The 25,643-nt window shown below is 45.2% G+C and overlaps 1 protein-coding gene across 1 annotated transcript in view; it reads left to right on the plus strand.

Moving 5' to 3' along the window:
* EML6 (EMAP like 6) overlaps positions 1 to 25,643 on the plus strand; it is a 198,419-nt gene that overhangs the window by 132,227 nt on the left and 40,549 nt on the right. The window contains exons 26-27 of the mRNA XM_040429747.1: positions 2,444 to 2,645; positions 3,910 to 4,036. Coding sequence (XP_040285681.1) covers positions 2,444 to 2,645; positions 3,910 to 4,036 — 329 coding nt within the window. The remainder of the gene's footprint in view (positions 1 to 2,443; positions 2,646 to 3,909; positions 4,037 to 25,643) is intronic.

The raw sequence follows: 25,643 nt of genomic DNA on the forward strand, positions 1-25,643 counted from the left end.
CGCAAAAAGATAGGACATGTTCTATCTTTTTGCGGAACAGAAGTACGGGACGAAACCCCCACGGAAGCACTCTGTAGTGCTTCAGTAGGGTTCCGTTCTGTGCTTCCGTTCCGCATCTCCGGATTTGCGGACCCATTGAAGTGAATGGGTCCGCATCCGTGATGCGGAATGCACACGGATCGGTGCCCGTGTATTGCGGATCCGCAAATGCGGTCCGCAATGCGGCAACGGGACACCTATGGTCGTGTGCAGGAGGCCTTACTTTTATGGGATAACCCCCCTGGCTGGGGGTAATCAACTTGCCCAGTACAGGGATACCCAACATGCGGCCCTTCAGCTGTTGAAAAACTACAACTCCCAACATGCTCTGATAGCTGTAGGCTGTCCAGGCATGCTGGGAGTTGTAGTTTTGCAACAGCTGGACGGCCGCAGGTTAGGCATCCATGGTCTTTCATATGGCAGCTAGGTGGAAATCAGCAGATCTTTCCTTTTGAGGCAGTTAAGGCTGGTTTCACACGGGCGTGGCGGGAAAAGGTGAGGTTGCGTTGTGGGAACATGCACGATTTTTCTGCGCGAGTGCAAAACATTGTAATGCGTTTTGCACTCGCGTGAGAAAAATCGCGCATGTTTGGTACCCAAACCCGAACTTCTTCACAGAAGTTCGGGCTTGGGATCGGTGTTCTGTAGATTGTATTATTTTCCCTTATAACATGGTTATAAGGGAAAATAATAGCATTCTGAATACAGACTGCATAGTAAAATAGGGCTGGAGGGGTTAAAAAAAAAAAAAAAAAAAAAATTAAACTCACCTTAATCCACTTGCTCCCCGCAGCCCGGCATTTCTTCTGTCTCCTTCTTTGCTGATTGCGGTCATCACATGATCCATCACATGATCCATCACCATGGTAAAAGATCATGTGATGGACCATGTGATGACCGGAGTGACGTCACCACAGGTCCTTTTCCTGCAATCAGCAAAGAAGGAGACAGAAGAGAAGCCGGGCTGCGCGAGCAAGTGGATTAAGGTGAGTTAAATTATTATTATTATTTTTTTAACCCCTCCAGCGCTATTTTACTATGCATTCTGTATTCAGAATGCTATTATTTTCCCTTATAACCATGTTATAAGGGAAAATAATAATGATCGGGTCCCCATCCCGATCGTCTCCTAGCAACCGTTCGTGAAAATCGCACCGCATCTGCACTTGCGATTTTCACGCAGCCCCATTCACTTCTATGGGACCTGCGTTGCGTGAAAAACGCAGAATATAGAACATGCTGCGATTTTCACGCAACACACAAGTGATGCGTGAAAATCACCGCTCATGTGCACAGCCCATAGAAATGAATGGGTCAGGATTCAGTGCGGGTGCAATGCGTTCAACTCACGCATCGCATCTGCGCGGAATACTCGCCCGTGTGAAAGGGGCCTAAAGGGGTTTTCCAGGAATTACTATCTATCTAATCTATCCTCTGTAGTGAGTGCCGTGGCTGCTTCCTAGGCCAGTGATGTCACTGTACATCGGTCACATGGCCTAGCTCCAGCTCAGCCCCATTCAAGTCAATGAAGCTGAGCCACAATGCCAAGCACTGCCACTATACAATGTACAGCACTGTCCTGGGAAAGCTGCTGGGGAGCCATTAAAGGGGTTATCCCATCTTAGACAATGGGGGCATATCGCTAGGATATGCCCCCATTGTCTGATAGGTGTGGGTCCCACCTCTGGGACCCGCACCTACAACGAGAACGGAGCCGGGGAGAGTTGTGGCTGAAGGACCCCAGGTTTCCCAGGGTCCGTCCACCACCAGGCACAGCTCCCCGCCTCTCCCATTGAAGTGAATGGGAGCGCACCACGCATGCGCAGCCAACGCTCCCATTCATTTCTATGGGGCCGACCGAAATGAATGGGCTCCATAGAAACTCTGTGTGCTGTCCGCATCCGTTGCTCCGTTCCGTGGTCCGCAAAAAAAATATAACCTGTCCTATTCTTGCCCGTTTTGCTGACAAGAATAGGCAGTTATATCAATGGCTGTCTGTGCCGTTCCGCAAATTGCAGAACGCACACCGACGCCATCCATGTTTTGCAAAACACACAACAGTCGTGTGCATGAGGCCTTAAATGCATGATAATTCTTTTGCGTTTTACAGGTTAAAGGGGTTATCCAACTCTTTGTAACTGATGACCTATTCTCTGGATAGGTCATCAGCCTCTGATCGGTGGGGGTCCGACACCCGGTACCCCCACAATCAGATGTTTGATCAGAGGAGCGCCAGTGCCTTCTGATCGGTGGGGGTCCAGAGGATAGGTCATCAGCTACAAAGAGAATTTAATATTTCATGGGGCCTTTCTGATAACAGTTCACTGTTTGTGTTTTGCCATGAAGATTTGTCGGCCGATATTGGAGAACTTTACATAACAGGTGTATTTGTGTTCTCCTACAGGGTCGTGATGCAAGATTCAAAAGATACATTGGCCATAGCGCTCACGTGACCAATGTCAGATGGTTATATGACGATTCAACGCTGCTCACTGTAGGTGGAGCAGATACAGCGCTCATGATCTGGACAAGAGACGCATTTGGCAATTTAGAGAGCAAACCCGTGGACAGCGAAGAGTCGGATACTGATGCGGAGGAAGATGGAGGTGGGAAAGTAGTTAGATATGCTGATTTAAAAGATGTGTCGAGTTTTGAACTGATCCGGTTTCATAATTCTGCATTAATAGAGGGTTTGTCTCATTCAGGATCCTCTGATTTTAGCCAGAGAGGAGAGCAGCTACTAAAAGCACGTCCTTCTGTAGTGGACCTGTCATATCCATGCATTACTCAGACAGCACATTTATGTCAGTGGACAGTGTGTAATGATTAAGCTCTCCTGTGGGGGCACTGCAGGGAAACTGAACACTTGCTCTTGGGTTCCACCACAGATTACAACGGATTGCTAGGTCAGCTTTTTTTGGAGGACTCTCATAACGAAAGGACATTGTCCAACATGGACAAAACTTTTAAGAACATCTGTTAGCAGGATCAACCCTATTAGGCCAGCCAAAATGCTTGGTAGGGCTCACCCAGCTGGTTAGGAACATGATACATCTCTTTCTTCCAATGATCCATTTTTGAGTTCAGGGCAAATAAATGTTTTCAAAAACATAGTGAACCAAGGACGGGTCCATTGCTCTTCTTCCCAAGAGGCCCCCCCCCCCTTCATGATTGGCAGTGTCAGCCATATGATTTATCACCTCGCTTGGCCATGTAATCCCACACTTGTGCCGTTCAGGTCATCCTTGTGCACATGCAATTGTCTTCTTGACAGCGGAGCCAGGACTGTAAGATGTACTGGCCATGTGCTGAGGATGAACGGAACAGCACAGGTGCAGGAACAGGAGAAATGAAGAATCGGACGCCTGATCCCGTCAATCAAGTGGAGGGGGGGTGTCTCGTTAAGTAGAGTGGAGGAGCTATGGCGCACCGAGTGGCTAGGGCCTGGCTTTTGTTCACAGCATATTCATTAAAACAGGGATTCCTCCAATACACCACAACAGATTGTTACCAGGCATTATGGCTGGTTTATTAGGGTTGATCCCAGGGGTGCACCACAAATGAGGCCAGGTAAGGCGATCGATCAGGCAGCAACAGATAGGGCAAGAGGGGGGCAGCGGAAGGGCCATGGGCAATGAGCGCTTTCTTTGTGGCAAAGGGGTTAGATTAAGAAATTGGCATGGGGGGGGGGGGGCGCCATTTCAGTTTTCACCTCAGGCAGCAGAAAGGCTAGGTGCACCCCTGGTTGAGCCTGTTGACAGGTGCCCTTTAATTTACTTTTTTGTACACCGCCCTTTTTTTTTTATTTGGTCTATTACTCTATTCATCTAAAATAACAATGATAATAATAATGTCTTCATTTTATCCTAGGTTATGACAGTGATGTTGCAAGAGAGAAATCAGTTGATTACACCACTAAAATCTACGCGGTGAGCATTCGAGAAATGGAAGGAACAAAGCCACATCAGCAGATAAAGGAGGCGTCTGTGGAGGAAAGGTACATTCAAGTGCAGACAGCAGGTGTGGGGGACCTCTGATTCACATATGTAAAGCTCACACTGAAGTCATCTTCAGATTTTACTTAGCTGTGTTGCTGAGTTGACGTGTTGCCTTTGGTTATGCTATACAACAATGTCAATTTGATACCATGACCATGATATTTTGGATATTCATTTCCAGTTCATGTTGTGATCCCAGACAGAGAAATTAAAATCTAACACCAATTCATCTGTTTAATGGAGTTTAATATTGATGGCCCATCGTCAGGATACGTTCTCTATATCTGATCAGTGGTCACCTGACTCCCGGCACCCAGCTGTTTGAAGAGGCTCTGGTACTCCGAGGCGGGCTCCTCACTGCATAGGAAGCACAACACCGTCCATTGTATAGTGGCTGTGTTTGGTATTGCAACCCAGGCCCATTCACTTGAATGGCCTTAAAGAGGACCTTTCATCTGGCAAAACATTGTGAACTAAGTGTCATGATCTGTACAGCGGCGCACGGGGATCTCACTGCACTTACTATTATCCCTGGGCGCCGCTCCGTTCTCCTGCTATGCCCTCCGGTATGTTCGGTCACTTGGTTATAGTAGGAGGAGACTGCCCTCGTTCTCCTGGGCGTCTCCTTCTCCCAGGCTGTGAGCTCTGCGCTCTGATTGGCCAGCGCTATAGCCTAGGAGAAGGAGACGCCCAGGAGAACGAGGGCAGTCTCCTCCTACTATAACCAAGTGACCCAACATACCGGAGGGCAAAGCAGGAGAAAGGAGCGGCGCCCAGGGATAATAGCAAGTGCAGTGAGATCCCTGGGAGCCGCTGTACATATCATGACACTTAGTTCATAATGTTTTGTCAGATGAAAGGTCCTCTTTAAGCTGTGACCAACTAATGTAACATCACTGGCCTTCAAACAGCTGACCGGCGTTGTTCCCGGTGTCAGACCCCCGCCGATCAGATATTGATCATCCATCCTGAGGATAGGCCGTCAGTATTAAATTCCCGGAAAACCCCTTTCATTTTCTGATTAATTCCTATCAATTTGGCATGGTGCAAAACATGTGTGGCCACCACGGAAATAAAAAACAATGCCATGCAAAATAATGTGGTTCCTGTGGAAGCCCACTACCTTTTCCAGAGCCATAACCATCATCCGTAGATCTGACATCAATCATCATCCTAAGGAATCTCTAGTGAATATTTCCATTCTCAAAGAACATCATTGCTTTTAATGTATCAGGGGTCTTGATAATGTCCCCCAATACAATAGTGAACATCGTCAATCATTTCATGCTTGCTTCATATCGATTCGGATGCAGATGTCTTACATAAAGACTGCAAATGCCTTGCCATAGTAGTTGATGTCCACTTTGCCATATTTAGCGCACGTTCCCTGTGTTCACTAGCATATCTAGCGCTAGTTCTTGGCCATTCTGAAATAGTGGAAAGTATTTTTGCAAACAGAATTTTCCAGGGATATTTTTCACTTTTCATGTGTGCCATATGCCTGCAAAACCTTAAAGGGATTCTGTCACCTCCTTTAACCGAAAATCCGATTTTAAAGCATTCATGTAGCACAGCTTACCTTGAATAGGCTGTGCTCTTTTATCTTCTAATCCGTCCAGTAGTTTTTGATAAAATCGACTTTTATCTTTATGTAAATTAGCCCTGAAGGTGCCTGTTAGCTTTAGTGTGCCCAGTACCGCCCCTCTTACGGTGCACAAAACGCCTTCCTTCTAACTGCCTTACCGCCCACAGCCTCTCATCCCTCTCCTCCCTCTCCTCCCCCTCCCTCACGGCCGAACGTATTCTCGCGCAGGCGCAGTACCCACTGAGGGCTGCGCCAGTGCGATCTGCAAGAGACTGAGGGCATGAGCTTCATCTTTGTCACTGGGCATGCGCCGAGCCTAGTGACGTCAGATGCTCGCTCTTCCCTCAGTCAGCCTGGTGAGGAAGCGCAGAGGATTGCCGATCGGCTGCTGCACCCTGCGTTTTCTCTAGCCTGCCTGCCTGCCTGCCAGCGATTTCCTTCCCCACCCTCCCTCCTGGAAAGAAATCAGTATTTTTTTTGAGAAAATAGGTATTATATGAACAAAAGGTTTATTGTTTATCGGCAATCCTCTGCGCTTCCTCACCAGGCTGACTGAGGGAAGAGCGAGCATCTGACGTCACTGGGCTCGGCGCATGCCCAGTGACAAAGATGAAGCTCATGCCCTCAGTCTCCTGCAGATCGCACTGGCGCAGCCCTCAGTGGGTACTGCGCCTGCGCGAGAGTACGTTCGGCCGTGAGGGAGGGGGAGGAGAGGGATGAGAGGCTGTGGGCGGTAAGGCAGTCAGAAGGAAGGCGTTTTGTGCACCGTAAGAGGGGCGGTACTGGGCACACTAAAGCTAACAGGCACCTTCAGGGCTAATTTACATAAAGATAAAAGTCGATTTTTATCAAAAACTACTGGACGGATTAGAAGATAAAAGAGCACAGCCTATTCAAGGTAAGCTGTGCTACATGAATGCTTTAAAATCGGATTTTCGGTTAAAGGAGGTGACATAATCCCTTTAAAGGGGTTGTCTCAGTTCAGCAATTGGCATTTTATTATGTAGATAAAGTAAAGGGGTTGTCCCATGAAATATATTCTACAGTTTTCAAACCAGCACCTGGATCTGATTACTTTTGTAATTGCAGGTAATTAAAGGATAACTGTCACACTTAGACCCTAATTTCAATTTTCATATATGTAGTTACTAATAACATGATATTCCAGAATCAGTTACTATTAGACTGACTTACCCCATATTTAATAAGATTCAGCCCTTAGCAACCAGTCTGCATAAAACTGCAGTTTCACTATTCAGTTAAGATGGCTGCCACTGCCCTCACCCTGAGGCTAATCCCTCCTGCCCTCACTAGCCAGTAACAATAGCCCCCCAAAAGTGTCAGTAACCAGAGCCCTCCCCCTAAAGGGTTAATCTCCTGCAGCACAGAGGGGTCCTCTTACCACATGTTGCTTTCATTTATACACTGAGCAGACGGCAGATCTCCCTTCTCTGGTCTGCGCTGCTTCAACTCTGCATTCTCCAGCTCTGCTGAGTGAGGGAGCGTCTGCCAAGCGCAGGGACAGGGAGAAGTGCACACTGCCCAGGCACTGTTATCAGCTGCTGGGGAGGACCTGGCTTTAATCATTTACTTACAGTCCCTGGCTGTCAGTAATCTGACCTTGCATGCTGCGTGCTTCTGCATCCTCAGTCCTTCAACAGATAGATGGACCATGCCTAGCAACCTTATTTTAAGCAGAGGTAAAAGTAGGCAGTACAGGGAACAAAACTGTGGAATTAAGGGGTAATTGAATACACAGTGAAAAGTTGAAATAGGGCCACCAAGGTGATATTAATCACCACAATCCAATACCCCCAAAAAAAAATATATACAACAGTTATTCTTTAAACATTTAGCATAGCCAGTGAGCTATTCAATAAAATGTATCTGTATAGCGCCACCTGCTGTTTGCTTTTTTTCTTATTTCATTGTCCTGCTCATTGAGAAGGCCGCACATGCTCAGTTTCATCCTTCAAATGCCTCCTGAGTTGTGGTAGGAAGAGAGCTGCAGCAGAATGGACACACTCCCTTAGGCCTCATGCACACAACCGTTGTTTTGGTCCGCATCCGAGCCGCAGTTTTTGCGTCTTGTGTGCGGACCCATTCACTCCGTGTGCTGTCCGCATCCGTTGCTCCGTTCCGTGGTCTGCAAAAAAAATATAACCTGTCCTATTCTTGTCCGTTTTGCAGACAAGAATAGGCAGTGTAGGGATTTGCTCTGGTAGGCAGGGTAAGCGGACGCAATACAGAGGCAAGACCACGGTTAAAAAGCAAAAGTTCAGTGTTTATTCACAGAAAAAGGCAGAAAAGAAAAACAATACTTTGCAGGGTCCTGGTGTTAATTCACACAGCAAGAGTCCACAGAACAAAACATGTCACCTGGCAGTCCACAGCAGGCTTTAGGGCGCCTGACTCCCAGCAGGCGGCTCTCAGCCTTGCAGTATGGCGGAACTCCTCAGCTCCCAAACACAGACCTTCCACAGCTCCACTATCACCTGGAGGTTCATTCCACAACCAGCTGAGCTGCTGGCTGGGTTTTTAAATCCCAGCCCAAAACCTGGCCTGGAACGTGGGGAACAGCCACCCACCCTGTTCTTTGGCTGCTCCCAATAAGAACCGGCCCGGATCAGCGAGCACTAGTTTCCGCTGACACACAAAATTACCGGTTCCTATCTCAACGAGGCCAAGAACCTCGGTGACACGTACCTTCCGTCAATGACGGACCCTTGCGCCTTCCTACAGCAGTTATATCATTGGCTGTCCGTGCCGTTCCGCAAATGGCGGAACGCACACGGACACCATACGTGTTTTGCGGATCTGCGATTTGCGGACCGCAAAACACACGACGGTCGCGTGCAGGAGGCCTTAACTGCAGCAGAAAAGAAACACCCCCGAGAGCTGTCAGCTTGATATAAATCAGGCAGAGCATTGACTGGGGAGATCTCTGGATCCATGTGAGGTACAGGGCTGGTTCTAGCTTTGTTAGAAAGACACTGTCATGTACTATATGATGTCTGATTTTTTACCTTAGTGATGGGATAACCCCTTCAATACAAGGCACTTATTAATGTATTGTGATTGTCCATATTGCCTTCTTTGCTGGCTTGATTCATTTTTCCATCACATTATACACTGCTCGTTTCCATGGCTATGACCACCCTGTAATCCATCAGCGGTGGTCGGGCCTACACACTATAGGAAAAAGCAACGGCTTCTCTGGTGGCCGGGACCGTGGGAGCAGACATAGGCCCCCGTCCCGGTCACCTGATAGCTGCGCCGTAGCAGTGGCCGTAACCTCTGGAAACGAGCAATGTATAATGTGATGGAAAAATGAATCCAACCAGCAAAGGAAGCAATATGGACAATCACAATACATCAGTAAGTGCCTTGTATTAACTTTCTCTATATGATAAATGCCATTGGCTGAAGTGAGACAACCCCTTTAAGGGCAAGTCCAATCTACTGTGGCCAAGTACCCAGCAGCTGGTGCTAGATATGGTGATGCACCTGGGTGTCCCTTTATCGTTTCATCGTGCATTAGTACAAAAGATACACAAGTCCAAATTTCACCATTTTGTTAATGAAATGAATGAAAAAAACAAACAGAAGAAAAGTGTTGTGCTCCTTTCTTCTGTCTCCCTCTATATCTTGTCTTCTTTTCTCTTTTTCTGTCTTCTTCCCCTCTATTTTTCTGTCCTTTCTATGGGCATTAGGTTCAGATACCAATGTAACCTGCCAAAATCAGGTGACAATTTTGGTGTTTGCGAGTATTTTGACCCCTGCTCATCTCTAATCTCTATGATCATGCAATTTCTCAGAAGGTAAGTATCCTGCATGGATTCCCTGGTGTGAATCATGTGCCTCCTTGCACGTGGCATCCAACAAGATGCAGAGCTTTGAAATCTCGAATGCAATATGACTGCCAGGTGTTGCATTTCACCAGTACATGCATATCCACCACCCCCCGAGCTGACCACCAACTCTTCCTTTTTTCATGTTGTTTTACTTGTGGCTTTCCTATGCAAATGCGAGGACACACGCACCGGCTCCTTAGACTGTATGTACTAAGACATCTTCAGCATAATTCCTATTTATTGTAGACTCTTTGATCAGTGGACTAATAATGAGTGATACGTTAAGTATATTTCACAGACATTACCTGGATTGATGGGCTTCTGATTGATATGGGGGTTATGTCGTTCAATGAGAACCCCTTTACTGATCAGGGCAGTCATAGTGCTCTGCTTTTATAATGTGCTCTAGATTTTGGAGCGGTCCCAGAGATAAGATCACAGGGACTTCTTTGTGAAGCTTTTGTATGTCTAGTCATACATGTTCCAGGGCAGAGTATGGGATGCTTGCACATGAGTCTATATGCTTTTATCTCATCCCAGGCGTCTGCCTAATTTAGTGTTTCTGCCGCATAAGGTATGTATGCCGACAGGACATAAGTAGAAGTCCCTGGAATCTACTCTGGGAGACAGTCACATTGAATAGACAGTCTGATTTGCCAGCCTCATGTTAAAGAAACACTCCCACAAAATGTTTTATTCTATGACCTGTTAGAAAGGTACATGATGTAAACTGTAGTGAAGGTAATTTGTGAGTTATAACCTCCCTTCTGATCCTGAGCTGTGTCATGTGACCAACACTCTGACTCTCCAACTGACACAGCATCTTATGTGTGGACAGGAAGCCAGTTTCTCTAGGTATTCCAATGAGAACCTCAATATCTTTCTCATAGGAATGACTAGAGATGTAACTGACTTCCTGTCCTGTGTCAGTTTAAGATCAGATTGTTGATCACATGATGCAGCTGAGGATCAGAAGGGAGGTTATAACTCACAAATACAGTCACTGGTAAGAAGATTCCCTTCACTACAGTTTAGACCATGTACCTTTCTAACAGCTCAGAGAATAAAGATTTTTGTGGGAGTTCTTCTTTAATAATTAGGGGTAAGTGAGCAGATTGATATATGGTTTTATGGAAAAAGATTCAGACTAACTTGTAATTTATTTTATTTTAATCTCTTCTTACTCTTGTGGGCAGTCTTAATCAGTGACTGAAGGTTATCTCAGTGTGCATGTTCGTACAGGGCAGTCAGTCAATCACTGAATAGGACCACCCCCATGACTCCTAAGCCCAAAGTAGGAAGAGAATAACATGAATAAAAGGCTCTGTGCACACAGCCGTATCTGCTTTGAGGTCCGCAAATTACGGATTCGCAAAATACAGATGCAGTCCTTGTGCCGTCTACGTTTTGCTATTTGTTATTTGCGGACCCATTGTTTTCAATGGGTCCGTGGTCTGCATTTTGTGGACAAGTATAGAACATACTCTATCTTTTTGCTGAATGAACATATGGATGTGGAAAATACACACATAATCCATGTGCTCTCTGTATCCGTATGTCCGTTCCACCAAAAAATGAAACATATCCTATACTTGTCCGCAAAATGCGGACCACAGACCCATTGAAATCAATAGGTTCACAAAAAAATGCAGATGCAACACAGATTCCATATGCACTTGGCGGACTGCAAAACGGACATAGTTGTGTGCATAGGGCCTTATACTGAATCTTTTCCTATAGAACTAATTATTAATCTACTCAGCTCCTCCTGCTCTACGACATGCTGCCACCAGCATTTTCGTGATTACTCTAACAGAACGCTCTGCTCATGAATTACTTTCATTAATCTATAGAGCCCCTTATTCTGTGACACAATGCACAACTACCTTCCACGTACACTATTCAGTATGCTTTCTTTTCTGATATTCTAGATAGCTTTTTAGTTTTTATACTAATGTATATTATAGAAGTTGGAAGGATGTGGTTTATGATGTTTGTGTGTTTTTTTTTATCCACCGGTACATAATATCTGCTTTACATGTTGCAAAACTCCAACTCTCCGCATGTCCTGTTGTTGGTGCATGCTGGGAAGTTGGAGCTTTTCAACAGCTGGAAAGCTACAGGTTGGAGACCACTGGTGTACTACATAAGGACATCAGCAAGGTATCTTTAAGATGTACTTCTAAAACAAGAAAATTAGTGACAAAACTAGTAGAAGGTTGTTCAGACTCCGTGAGGGCAATGTGCCTCACCTGTAACACACACATCTCTGGAATATTGGTGACTGCTAGAAGAGTAGCTTAAAGGGGTATTTCCATCTGAGAATGTTATGGTGCATTGCTTGGAGGTTTAGAGGTCACATCAGAATTTTTCTTGCACAACTTGACTTCCATTGTGTGGAGAACCGCAACAGAGCCCCCAAGTAAATAGGACGGTGGTGAACTTCTCTGTACAGTGGGTGGCAAGGAGAGCTGGTGTGCAGGAAGTCACTGTGAAGATGCTGCAGCTCCTAGCCCTTCATATATTCCTGTTTGAGAATCTTTCACCATGTTGTGGCTTCTTTAACAATATTTTGGGTCCAAGAGTCTTCTAGATTTCTGCCCTTTCGTGGCCCTTTTAGCTGTGGACAGCTTGCCAGCAGTTGCCCAGCAATTTATTGCCTTTGTACACTGGACTTCAAAGGGGTTTTCTGGTTGAGAATAACCATGTTCAGATGTCCTTCTCAGACTCTGGTCATACATTCAGTATGGTTTATACAGGGCCGTCTTTAATATTGATTGGACCCTGGGCAAAAATTTACTTGGGCCCCCTGGATCCCGCCTTTACACACCCTTGCATGCAATCACGCCCTCCACAACAACACACACAAAAAAAAATCCACACATCTGGTAGAGTACAGTGAATGACTGTAAATACTTCCAGTTCTGAAGACTCCAGCGGCTCAGAATCAGTGCTCTGGGCAGCTGGGCTTAGGCTGGAAGTGGGCACCGCTCTGCAGGAAGGAGACCAGGGCTCGGCTCACCCTAGCGTTACAGTGCACCCCACAGTATGCAGTATAGCACCCTATAGTATACAGCACCACACAGTATGCAGTATAGCACCCTATAGTATATAGCACCTCACGGTATACAGCAACCCACAGTATGCAGTATAGCACCCTATAGTGTACAGCACCCCACAGTATACAGCACCCCACAGTATACAGTAGAGCAGTATAGCACTCCACAATATACAGCACCCCACAGTATACAGCACCCCAAACTATACAGAAATCAGCACCTCACAGTATACAGCACCCCACAGTATACAGTAGAGCAGTATGCAGCACCCCACAGTATACAGCACCTCACAGTATATGGTATACAGCACCACAAACTATACAGAATACAACACCTCACAGTATACAGTAGAGCAGTATAGCACACCACAATATACAGCACCCCACTCTATACAGCACCCCACAGTAGAGCAGTATAGCATATCACAGTATACAGCCCCCCACAGTATACAGTAGCTTACAGTATATTAGCATAACTTTTCCTGATGTAATCTTCACAAAAAATGCTCCACAGTTAAGGCAAACTTCTCCTGCAGCAACACTCCTGGTAGAAAGAAAGGACCTTTGATTACCTCATAGCAATATTACTGGTCACATGGCTAGGTTACTGGTCACATGGTGATGATGTTATCTAAGGTCCTTTCTCCTTAGAGAATCACAGCTCTCACAGTTCGCTGCCTGGAGTGCCGGCAGGCAGCCATGGCATGGCAGCACCCCCCTGTGTAGCTGACCCCCGGGGCAGTGACCAGCAGGGCTCAAGAGGCAGCTGCCTTGGGCCCCCCAGGAGCAACTGGGCCCGGGGCAGCTGCCCCTTTTGCCCCTTGTTAAAGACTGCCCTGGGTTTATAGTGCGTTCTCGCTACTTTTTAGGCCTCAGCTACACTGCAACGTCTTGTAGCGTGACTGATTAATTTTAATATTGTCATATTATTGAAATACAGCTGCAGTCCAAATACATACACTCTGGTAAATGCAATCCCGTGGACTGCTGTTACTCAATAGTTAAAGTCAATCAGTCGCACGCAATATGTCGCAGTGTAGCTGAAGCCTTAAAGTGATATTTTATTATATCATTATAATAAATTATTATAGCATTATTTTCCTGTCTACTGACCAGGAGGGCACTAGAGAAGAATTTGGCAAGGTAAAGTATTAGTTCTAAAAAGACTACCAAGTGCTTTCACTGGCTTAAAGAGGACCTTTCACTTGTATAAACTATGTGAACGGAGTATGCTGCCATATAGAGCGGCGCCCGGGGATCTCACTGCACTTACTATTATCCCCGGGCGCCGCTCCGTTCTCCCATTATAGGCTCCGGTACCTTTGCTCCTTAAGTTATAGTAGGCGGGTCTTCCCTTGTCCTGTGGGCGTCTCCTTCTCGTAGGCTGCAGCGCTGGCCAATCGCAGCGCACAGCTCACAGCCAAAAAACCTCCCAGGCTGTGAGCTGTGCGCTGCGATTGGCCAGCGCTGCAGCCTAGGAGAAGGAGACGCCCACAGGACAAGGGAAGACCCGCCTACTATAACTTAAGGAGCAAAGGTACCGGAGCCTATAACGGGAGAACTGAGCGGCGCTCGGGGATAATAGTAAGTGCAGTGAGATCCCCGGGCGCCGCTCTATATGGCAGCATACTTAGTTCACATAGTTTATACAAGTGAAAGGTCCTCTTTAATACATGTTTATGTGTACGTATGTGATAGGATAAGGGGCAATCACCCCGAAACAGCTGTCTGCAGATTAGATGCTGTCTTAATTATGATCCGAGTCATGTCTTAAGGGTCGAAATTTGTTCCGTTCCGCAAAATACGGAATGCACACGGACGTCATCTGTATTTTATGCGGATCCGTTTTTTGCTCCAGTTTTGGGAACAAAACTGAGGCGTTTTCCTCCACTATTGTGATCCTATGACGGATCTCAATAGCGGAAAGGGAAAACGCTGGTGTGAAAGTAGCCTAAGGCTACATGCACACGACAGTTGTTTTTCTCTGCATCCGTTCATTTTTCTTTTCTGCTGATCAGATGGTTACCCATGCATTTCTATGGAGCCGTTAAAATTGCGGTGTAGTCAACCATTTCTTTTCCGCGTCCGCTGTCCGTGTTTCCCGTCCGCAAAAAAGGTATTGCATGTCGTATTCTTGTCCGTAATAAACATTTTGCGGACCCATTGAAGTCAGTGTGTCCGCAAAAAAATGCGGATGACCAACGGAAGCCATCCGTATGTCATCCGCATCCGTTTTTTTTTTTTTTTTGCGGATGGTTGCTGGGAAACCTGTAGATATAAAATTTCAAGAATTACAGCCTTCAGGTTTTTTTTGCGGACTGCAAAAAAAAATACTGAAGACACACGGAAACACAACCTACAAAATTTGCGGACAAACGGAGCGGATGTGGATGTAAAAAAAACAGGAACACGGATCCGCTATTTGCAGACCGCAAAAAACAACTGTCGTGTGCATGTAGCCTAAGAATCAGCACTTCTGCTCTGGTGGACATAACCCGTCCTTGCATTGTATGGTCAGTAGTAACAGCTGATTGATGGCGGCTTCTTTTACTGAACCTGCAGTTGCCAGGCTGACTACATTTTTTAAAAAAAGGAGTTGTCATGATGAAACAGCCCCATTACATTAATACTAAAAGCAATGAGCAGCTTATAGAAACTGCTTCCAACACCAAGAAATATCTTCTAAAGTCATAGACATGTATGGAAATGTCTCTGCAGGTTCTCAGAACTTTAGAAATGTGCGATCGTGCGGTGATCATGAGGGGCAGACATCTTTCTGCACTTTTTGTTAGAACCACATTTACAAACACTATAATCAACATCTCCCCAGCCCAAAATGCCTGCCCCAAGACACTACAGACATTTTAGCCGTACAGGGAGCCACTTCCACAAGGTGGCGGCAGAGAGATGGTTCCATTTCTTGGGCGAGACCTCTTTGCATATTGTTTTCCCATGGAGCATTGCCAATAAATCTCCATACCATGGAGCACTTCCAGTAGGTCTCCACACAGGACTGGTCTCTTTAAGGAGATTCAGCCCCCTGCCTAAGTTACACAGCAAATAGAGATAAGGGAGACTGAGGATTTAGTGTCCCTTTAATAAGGCATTATGTGGTCTGAATAGAAATGTACAATATTGAAGGCTAGCAGTATGATCGGTGTCCCATGAGCTGGGATTGAGTGATCACCTAGATCTCCATTTGGATTGATATATATTTGATTGATCATTAATACTAATATTTGCAATTTAGTTGTCTTAAAAAATAAAGCTGTGTCTGTAGTGCCACCTAGTGGAGGTGGCTACCGTGAATAAGGATAACAGCCAAACCAAGAGCCTTCTCCAAAAATGTAGAGGACCCATTTTCTTCTTGGTTTTGTCTTAGGTTTGTCTTAGGGCTCTTTCACACTTGCGTTGTCCGGATCCGGCGTGTACTCCATTTGCCGGAGCTGCCCGCCGGATCCGTAACAACGCAAGTGAACTGAAAGCATTTGAAGACGGATCCGTCTTCAAAATGCGTTCAGTGTTACTATGGCAGCCAGGACGCTATTAAAGTCCTGGCTGCCATAGTAGTAGTGGGGAGCGGGGGAGCAGTATACTTACCGTCCGTGCGGCTCCAGGGGCGCTCCAGAATGACGTCAGGGCGCCCCATGCACATGGATGACGTGATCCATGTGATCACGTCACCCATGCGCGTGGGGCGCCCTGACGTCACTCTGAAGCGCCCTGGGAGCCGCACGGACGGTAAGTATACTGCTCCCCCGCTCCCCACTACACTTTACCATGGCAAACAGGACTAGTGTCCTGGGAGCCATGGTAACCATTCAGAAAAAGCTAAACGTCGGATCCGGCATTGCGCCGAAACAACGTTTAGCTTAAGGCCGGATCCGGATTAATGCCTTTCAATGGGCATTAATTCCGGATCCGGCCTTGCGGCAAGTGTTCAGGATTTTTGACCGTAGCAAAAAGCGCAGCATGCTGCGGTATTTTCTCCGGCCAAAAAACTTTCCGTTCCGGAACTGAAGACTTTCCGTTCCGGAACTGAAGGATTTCTCTCCATTCAGAATGCATTAGGATAAAACTGATCAGGATTCTTCCGGCATAGAGCCCCGACGACGGAACTCTATGCCGGAAGAAAAGAACAACGCAAGTGTGAAAGAGCCCTAAGTTATGTTGCGAGGTTTAGAGTGCTGGCCATTGACTATAGTGTAGCATCCTCCACTAGATGGCGCTACAGAGTTAGCTCTCTTTATTTTGGAAGAGAGCTAATTAGCATATATTTTTTCCCAGGGAGCATTGCCTGACCTGCGAGGCTTCCTAGGAGAGATCTAGTACTCTCCACAAGGAGAAATAGTACCCCTCGAGACCTGCTAATATTTTTTGTTAATTGGAGGGGTGAACTTGTATGCTTACAGTGTGGAAACAAGGATTTCTTCCGCATATCTGAGGATGTTGATCTATACGCACAATACAAACAACGACTTCTGATGCAACCAGCAAGTTTTGTGATCCTTTGTATCATATTTCTGTAAATGAGTTATGATGTTTGGCTTGCTTCTGTATGAATGGAAATGTGCGGCGCTATTGTGTTGTGCGGAGGAGAAGGAAAACGGTTAATATTTGTATTGTGTTTTAATCTGCTTTCCTATGGAGGCAGGGCATTGTCAAGTAAGTATCCGCACAGAAATTGTTATTTTACATACATACATATATAAGAGATGTGCTGACACGACCATGCATCACACTGCAGTCTGATTGTCACATTATTGTCATTAACTACCTACCGGTATTACAACCATTAACTGTGTGTAGCCCACCAGCATCTCAAATAGCGGTAGCATTGAGAATGAAACCATACAGCCATACAGATGTGTATTCATTATATCATTGACTGTAATACTTTTAACGTGTCCGTGATAAAATACTGAAATATCTTAAAGGGGTTGTCCCACAAATAATCTAAATTTTTCAAACCAGCCCGTAGATTACTTTTGTAATTGCATGTGATTAAAAATGTATTATAGCTCCTGAGTTATTCACTGAAATCTATCCCTATAGCGCCACCTGCTGTTTGCTCTTTTTCTAATTTCTATGTCCTGCTAATTGAGATGGGAGCACATGCTCAGTTCCATCCTTCAACTGCCACTAGATGCAACAGGACACGCCCCCCTGAGAAAAAGACACGCCCCCTTAGCTGCCAGCTTGAAATAAATCAAGCAGAACATTTGGACCAATGAATGTGGAGATCTCTGGATCCATGAGACGTACAGGGCTGGTTCTAGATCTGTTAGAAAGAGATTGTCATGTACTATATGATTTTCATTTTTTATATTAATTATGGGATAACCCCTTTAAGTAACTGCAACTCTAGTCTTCGACGACTCTGATGTATTTACTACATTTATTTTGTAAAAAAAAATTAAAAAATTATTCCAAAGTGCTAGAGCTCCTGATAAGGATTTGTGAGTAGGGGATACCTCTTCTGCCATAATTCAACTGTCCTGGGTTTGTACTATATGTGGAAGGGCCCATGCATATTGGCGTACTATGTATCCATTTTGTACAGGTCTGTAATACATTGCCCATGGCCTGCTATGAGCATACACCGTACATCTGTATACCTGCATGGCCATATTTTGGTATTCTTCGTCATTTATTAAGCTGAAATATGCCTATATTAGGCGTATTTCAGGTGCAGATTGCAGTGCAACAGCTAGTTGTGCCGCAATGTGCGACTTCGTCCCGCTCATGCCAGGTCTAAAAAAAGTGGGAGTGGCGTGGGAAGGGGATGGCCCGGCCGTCTCATTCACCAATTTCTATGCCTGTTTCAGACATAGAAAGACATAGAAAGAGGTCTAAATGTAAGACGGCTCGGAAATTGGTTGGCGCCTCTTCATAGCTTTGGCGGAACCACTGCCAGCTGAGGGGTTTATTAATAAATGTGTCCCAAAGTGCCTAAGCCATATGCACTCTATAGGTAGATGGAGAAGAGAGCCTATGGGCCCATATTATGGCTGACACAGGTGATCATAAAAGTATGGCTTACTCCATTGCTTGTCATTTTATTGAGCTATTCTCCCCTTGAAACATCACTTATAGGAGAGAACACAATGCCTCATGGTGGTACTATGTGCGCCATTGTAAAGGAGCCATGCATAGGTTTTGTCATGTGCATGAGACCTAATATTCAGGATGTCTATTAGGACATATTAATCATAGTGACTCCCAAATCATGTGCCAATGATTGCTGGAAAAAAAAAAACGGCAAAAAGGCGAATAGTAATGGGTTAAATGTTCTATTTGACCCCAGTGCAGAGTGTAAAGTCTTCTTTGGAAGTAAAGGTTCTTCCTTGGCCTCCAGTTAACATATATGCTGGAAAAAGCTCCCAATGTAGACATTAAACAGAGGAGATGGAGGCTGTGATGTCCCCCATTGACTGCAATGGTACCTGTTTAAAGGATTTGTCTCACAATGAAAGCATGGCCTATCCATAAGATAGGTGTCTGATCGGTGGTGTCTGACACCTCGTTACCCCACTGATGATGAGAACAGGCATCTCTTGTCCTCCTGCTTGAATGAAGCAGCGGTCGAGCACTTGAATAACCATTCCATTCAGACTTTATGGGACGGCCAGAGGTAGCTGAGAGCTGTGCCCGGGTATCTCCGCCAGTCCCATAAACTTTGGATGGAGTGGCAATGAGCATGCACGTCTGCATCTCCATTTAAACTGAGGAAATATGGACCCTCGTTTTTTGTGTTAGATGGCGGTCCCAGAAGTTGGATCCCCCCCCACCAGTGACATTTAATGGATGGCTGTGATGGATGCCATATGGTGGTATCTGCCACGAATTACAGCCACGCTAATGAAGCATATATGTTTAAAATATACTTTTTTTAAAATTAGGCTCCACGCAATGGAATAGTATAGTTCTTTCCTCTTTTTTTTTTGCAGTATACTAACATGTAAGGGGCAGACGGAGACTATTCTAACTAATGGAGCCCTGTGGACATGTTTAGTGTGTATGTCGGGGGCATTCACAGAAAACACAGTGTGTAACAGCCGATTTTCTCGTAGCCTCCAAAACATACAGAACAGCAGTTTAAGGCCTCCTGCACATGACCGGATCTACTTAGTAGTGTGCATCCTGAGCTTTTCTCAGCCCTATTATAGAAATGCCTATTCTTGACCGCAAAACAGACAAGAATAGGACATGTTCTAGAATTTGCAGCCTGGCCGCACAGATGACATCCATGTGATGTCCACATTTTTTGTAGCCTCATTGAAATTAATGGGTCCATGTTAAATCCGCAAAAAAATGCTGGTCAGAAGCGGACTGAAAATACAGTTGTGAGCATGAGGTCTAAGGCTTCTTGCACAGGGCTGTATTTTTCATCCATGTGCTATCTGCATTTTTTGCGGATAGTACACTGACCCATTCATTTCTATGGGGCTGAGCACACATCCATGTTCTTTGTGAATCCTTCGAACGTTATAGAACATGACCTATTTTCTATATTGCGTATAAGGATAGTAATTTCTATTGACAGTGAGTGAGAAAAATGCAGAATGCACGTGGAAGGTAACTCTCTTTTGCGGATCCGTGGTTTGCAGACAAAATACGGATATGGCTATGTGCATGAAGCCTAGGGCTGGTTTCACACGGGCGTTGCGGGAAAAGATGCGGGTGCGTTGTGGGAACATGCACGATTTTTCCCCGCGAGTGCAAAGCGTTTTAATGCGTTTTGCACACGCGTGAGAAAAATCGGCATGTTTGGTACCCAGACCCGAATCCGGACTTCTTCACAGAAGTTCGGGTTTGGGTTAGGTGTTCTGTAGATTTTATTATTTTCCCTTATAACATGGCTATAAGTGAAAATAATAGCATTCTTCACACAGAATGCTTAGTAAAATAGGGATGGAGGGGTTAAAAAATAAAAAAATTTAACTCACCTTAATCCACTTGTTTGCGCAGCCCGGCTTCTCTTCTTTCTTCTTCTTTGAGGAAAAGGACCTGTGGTGACGTCACTGCACTCATCACATGGTCCATCACATGATCCATCGCCATGGTGATGGATCATGTGATGAGCGCAGTGACGTCACCACAGGTCCTTTTCCTCACAGATCATCAAAGAAGAAAACAGAAGAGAAGCCGGGGCTGCGCGAACAAGTGGATGAGGTGAGTTAAATTATTTTTTATTTTTTTTTAACCCCTCCAGCCCTATTTTACGAAGCATTCTGTATTAAGAATGCTATTATTTTCCCTTATAACCACGTTATAAGGGAAAATAATAAAGATCGCGTCCCCATCCCGATCGTCTCCTAGCAACCATGCGTGAAAATCGCACTGCATCCGCACTTGCTTGCGGATGCTTGCGATTTTTACGCAGCCCCATTCACTTCTATGGGGCCTGCGTTGCGTGAAAAACGCACAAAATAGAGCATGCTGCGATTTTCACGCAACGCACAAGTGATGCGTGAAAATCACCGCTTATGTGCACAGTCCCATAGAAGTGAATGGGTCTGGATTCAGTGCGGGTCCAATGCGTTCACCTCACGCATTGCACCCGCGCGGAAAACTCGCCCGTGTGAAAGAGGCCTAACAGTCTATTGTGATTTGCTAGTGTTGATTGATTAGGTACCTAATGAAGCAATACAATTTGACATTTTAGCTGGTGCATATTGGTGCTTATTTCCATTCTCCTTATAAAAAGGGTGTGTACAGTCCGGCCTCATAGTGATGGTACTTAAAGTGTAATTGTCATGTTTTTTTTATTTGCTAGTTTATTAGAACTAGGCATGTATACCTCAGTTAGTCTGACAATGACTGCAAAAAGATCTGTAATCTGCTATGGCTTTTCTGTTTTCCCTTTAGTGTAAACAGAAGACATAGGGGCGGTCCTTCACACTGCATGCCTGCTTTAGGCTTCAGAATGAGGAGGCGTGTCTCTCAGTTATCCAATCTGATTGGCTGGCAGGAAGCTGCTGGCTAAAGCAAGTGTGTGTGTGAAGTGAGGGAAGGCAGTTTTTTCCTCAGAGAACTGGCAGAGGAGCCACCTTAAAAAGATCCTCATATTGTAGGGGTTAAAACAGCCGTAACTAAGGGGAAAACTCAAGGAACACAGTAGTAGGTACCATTTACAGGAGACCTGGAGTAGAACGAAAATGGAAGTAATGGACATGTTCCAGTTTTTATGGATACCGTTGCAGCTGATGGAATAATTATATACGCTCAGTAACCCCTTTATTGGGTATGTTCTTTTGATACAAATTAGGGGTGACTTGAATACTTTGTATTATGGATTCAGCAAGGTGCACAAACCATCCGGACAGCATTGCACGTAGTCTGAATGTTCACTGTTCTACCACTTTACAACAGTGGCCCTTGGAGTGGCCATCCTGAATTGCTGACGCAAAACAAGATGAGCTCATATATTAAAGAAGCACTCCAGAATGTTTTTGCCTATTTATTGCAGCATAGAGTTTTATTACGGAATAATTTAGAGTAGGGTGCACAACTTTTTCTAGTTCAAGGGCCACATACTAAACAAGGGCTGCAACAAAACTTTTACGATCTGAGATTTTTATGCTGTATTAAAAGTGCAGGTTCCACTCCCAGGACCTCCACCACTTTTCCCCAATTGGTACTCCAGAGAGAAGGAGATTGTAGATGCATGCATCCATCTCTGCAGTGTAGATTATGGGTGTTACAGCCTAGCATTCCACAACTTCAATAACTACAATGGAGAGAACCTTTTGTATAGATAGCCACCTTTCTAACTCATATACACCTTTCTGAAGCGCCAATCAGGGGTCAAGGGATTTGTCCTCCTGATATGATATGACTGTATAGCGCCCCATTAGTACATGCTTATCCCTATTCCTGAGCTGTGGACACTTCTCTTCTCTCATATGCAAACTACACGTAAGCAGTCACACACAAACATGCTTTTTTATGTGTGGTTGGTGGCCACACAGAATGGCGTCACAGGATGCAGGTTGTGCACTCCTGATTTAGAGGCTCTTCTGTTAGTTGATGTGCCATTTATAGGTTGGCTGCCATCCTGATACCTCCTTCCCTCTGATATGGTTCCCTTAATACCAGCTACATTTCTTATGACGCCTCTGGCTTTGCAGATATAAAAGGGATGGAGTCCCATCACACTGCACTCACTCTAAGGCCAGCAAGTGGTAGGCCCCATAATTTGCTCTTTAGCATTTCAGTGTATTCCTGTGAGGCTTGGCTTCACACAGCTTTCACCTGCTGCTTGTGATTGGTTTCTCACTGTCAGCCCTTACAGGCAGGTGGCAGAAGAGAGCAAGTGTGAAGCTGCATTTCATAGAAATACACTGGAGACTCTGCACACAGCACACACATTTATCTTAGTGATTTTTAATGAGGTTTACACCAAAATGTTGTCAAACCATCTGAATGGTGCAGGGACCAGGCAACGTTTTCCAAATCTTCATTTCAGGTTTGGTGATCTTGTGCCCACTGTAGCCTATCGCCCCAATACCCCTGAAGATGCCAGTGTACCTTGGAGGCAGGGTGCACTTGCACGTATTATGTTGAGTTTTAAAAAAGCAGGCTAGTAGCCACCTTATAAGCAGTTTGCCAGACTGCATCTTGGCCTTCCATGGGTGAGATGGGAATCACCCCAGGGTGGGCGGAGTTACAGTAACATCATAGCTTCCTGTGGTATGTAATTTGCATAGACTTTATTCACTGCTATTGCAGTTACGGAACAGTGGAGCACGGGCCACTCGCTCATTTCCGTAACTCTACTAGCACTTTCTGTGGGTTACTCCCATCTCGGTCATGAAAGGCCAAGATGGTTCAACCGCTTTAAGCTGTCTGTCTTTTGTTCTTGTAAAGGAGAGACTAATACAGTGGTCGCTGAGGGTATATGTGGGTACACTCAACCCATAGAGCAGACTGAAAATTGTTATGTAAAATTGTATAACTAATGTACAGTAACTGGTAGAAACATTGTCATTAGCCACTCATAATAGATACTTGGAAATGTCATAATAATGAGTATATATCTGCTTTTAACGTATCTTGTGGTTCAATGAGCGTATCTGAGTACAGACCAGAATATAATCATCCATTATCCGATGAAAAATATGCTAGAGTTCTCAAAAGTGGGTTCAACTTTGCAAGAGTTTTCCCATTATAACAACTTATCTCCGATCCTATGGTGGGGATCTGACCACTGGGGCCACCAACAGGGCCGTGATCCCCCTTTTGAATCGATTGACAAACACAAAAAACGCTCAATTTAATTCTATGGGACTGCTGGAGATAACTGAGCGCTTGTACTGGACTATATCCGGCAGTCCCATACAGCTGAATGGAGTGGTGGACATTCATGGGTGTGCTGCTCCACTCAAACAGGGGAACATGGGCCCACGTTCTCGTAACTGGTCGGAACTCCACCACACTTCTCCTATCCAGTGGATATGGAATAAGTTGCTGTAAGGGGACAACCCCTGTAATATGATGCTTATACAGTACCTGCAGCATATGCAAAATGTATTTAGTTGAAGAAATGTTTCTACCTTTTTCCATCATCGGTATTTTACGACACATCTGTCATTGTACAATATATGCATAAAACGTGGTGTGATATTTTCCAGCAGTTGTCCTCAGTGGTCTCATGTACTATACTGTATATTCATCAAACATTGATGCATATGATCATGGCCGAGACATTTTTTTCCAGACAATTAAAAATGATTCCTACAGCACATGACCCCAACCTTGATTTTATTCTCCTAAGAAAATTTAGCATTGAGGTGGATTTAGACCGGGCAACTAGAAGCCGACTGTCAGGATAGAAGCGTTCCTTCCCGACAGTCGGCTGCTCGCTCAGTGGAGGGGACCTCTGTTTTCACCTCCACCTCCACAGTATGAGGACGAGGGATTGCTATTGCAAACACTCCTCCTCGTACATCTGCATTGTTTCTGGGTAGTAGATCGCTGTTTAGATGGCACGATCTGCTGCCCAGAAAGGATCATTTAGGTGCCTGCACAAACGAAAGACTCACCCGATGAACGAGCGTTTTGGTGATCGGCTGCACCTTCAGACGGGCAGATTGTCGGGGGCGAGCGTTCGCATTTGTTCCTGATCATCTGCCCAAATATCGCCCGTCTAAATCCATCTTAAGAAGAAGCTTCTATCAGATCTAAAGCTTAGTAAATAGGCCCCATTGTCTGAATGCTCTGCTGTTCCTCTGGGCTTTATCACATAGACTGTGATGTAGATCATAGATGTTCTCACCCCCTTCCCCTCCCGGACCAGTGCCCCCTATGATGTGTATCCTTACAGTGGCTGGCATGCGTTCATTTGATTTGTTCAGCAAATCAAAGCTCATCTACCCCTCGCTTATGCATGTAATGCATGCTCGGGTGTCCTCAGCAAAGTTTTACTAAGTTTTTCACTTGGTTTTATTTGCTGCTTTCAAGGGGATCAAGGTAAAGTTGAATATTGTGATCATTATTATTGTAGATATGACATAGATAACATATGACTAATTTACGAATGGAATTTGGTTTGTTGATAGCTTTTATAGAAGTGTAAGGGCTCGTTCACATGGCGGATTTTGATGGTTGTTCACTTTGAATGCTGGGGACCCGCAAGCAGACACCCACTGCGGCTTCAAGCGGTGTCCATCCCCTCTTGGTGTGGTCGTGGTCAGGACACAGGGAGCCAGATGCCACACAGCCGCCACTGGAATTTTGGCAGTGTCCATGGCAAAATTCCGCCAGGTGAACGGGCCGTAAAGACTAATGTGTAAAAACTGTGTGAAGAAAGGAGTATGGTAAAATTAGGATTATGTTTTTTGTTTTTTGTTTTTTTTACCAGAACCAAAACAGGAAACCTAAAATACAGGCTGGGCCATGATAAGTCTATGTTCACATGCCACAGATGTGTGCTAGACAAATCCAGCATGGACTTATCAGAAAATGTGGTAGAAATCTGAAGCTGAAATCCTAGTTTCTTTTGCGGATTTGACAGAAGGGTCCACACATAGACTGGCCCTATTGTAACTGAATGGAGCTAACCCATCAGGTTTTTTTTCAGGTCATTTAAATGGGGTAGAAAATAC

The sequence above is a fragment of the Bufo bufo genome, chromosome 4 (genome assembly GCF_905171765.1).
Source record: "Bufo bufo chromosome 4, aBufBuf1.1, whole genome shotgun sequence".
NCBI lineage: Eukaryota > Metazoa > Chordata > Amphibia > Anura > Bufonidae > Bufo > Bufo bufo.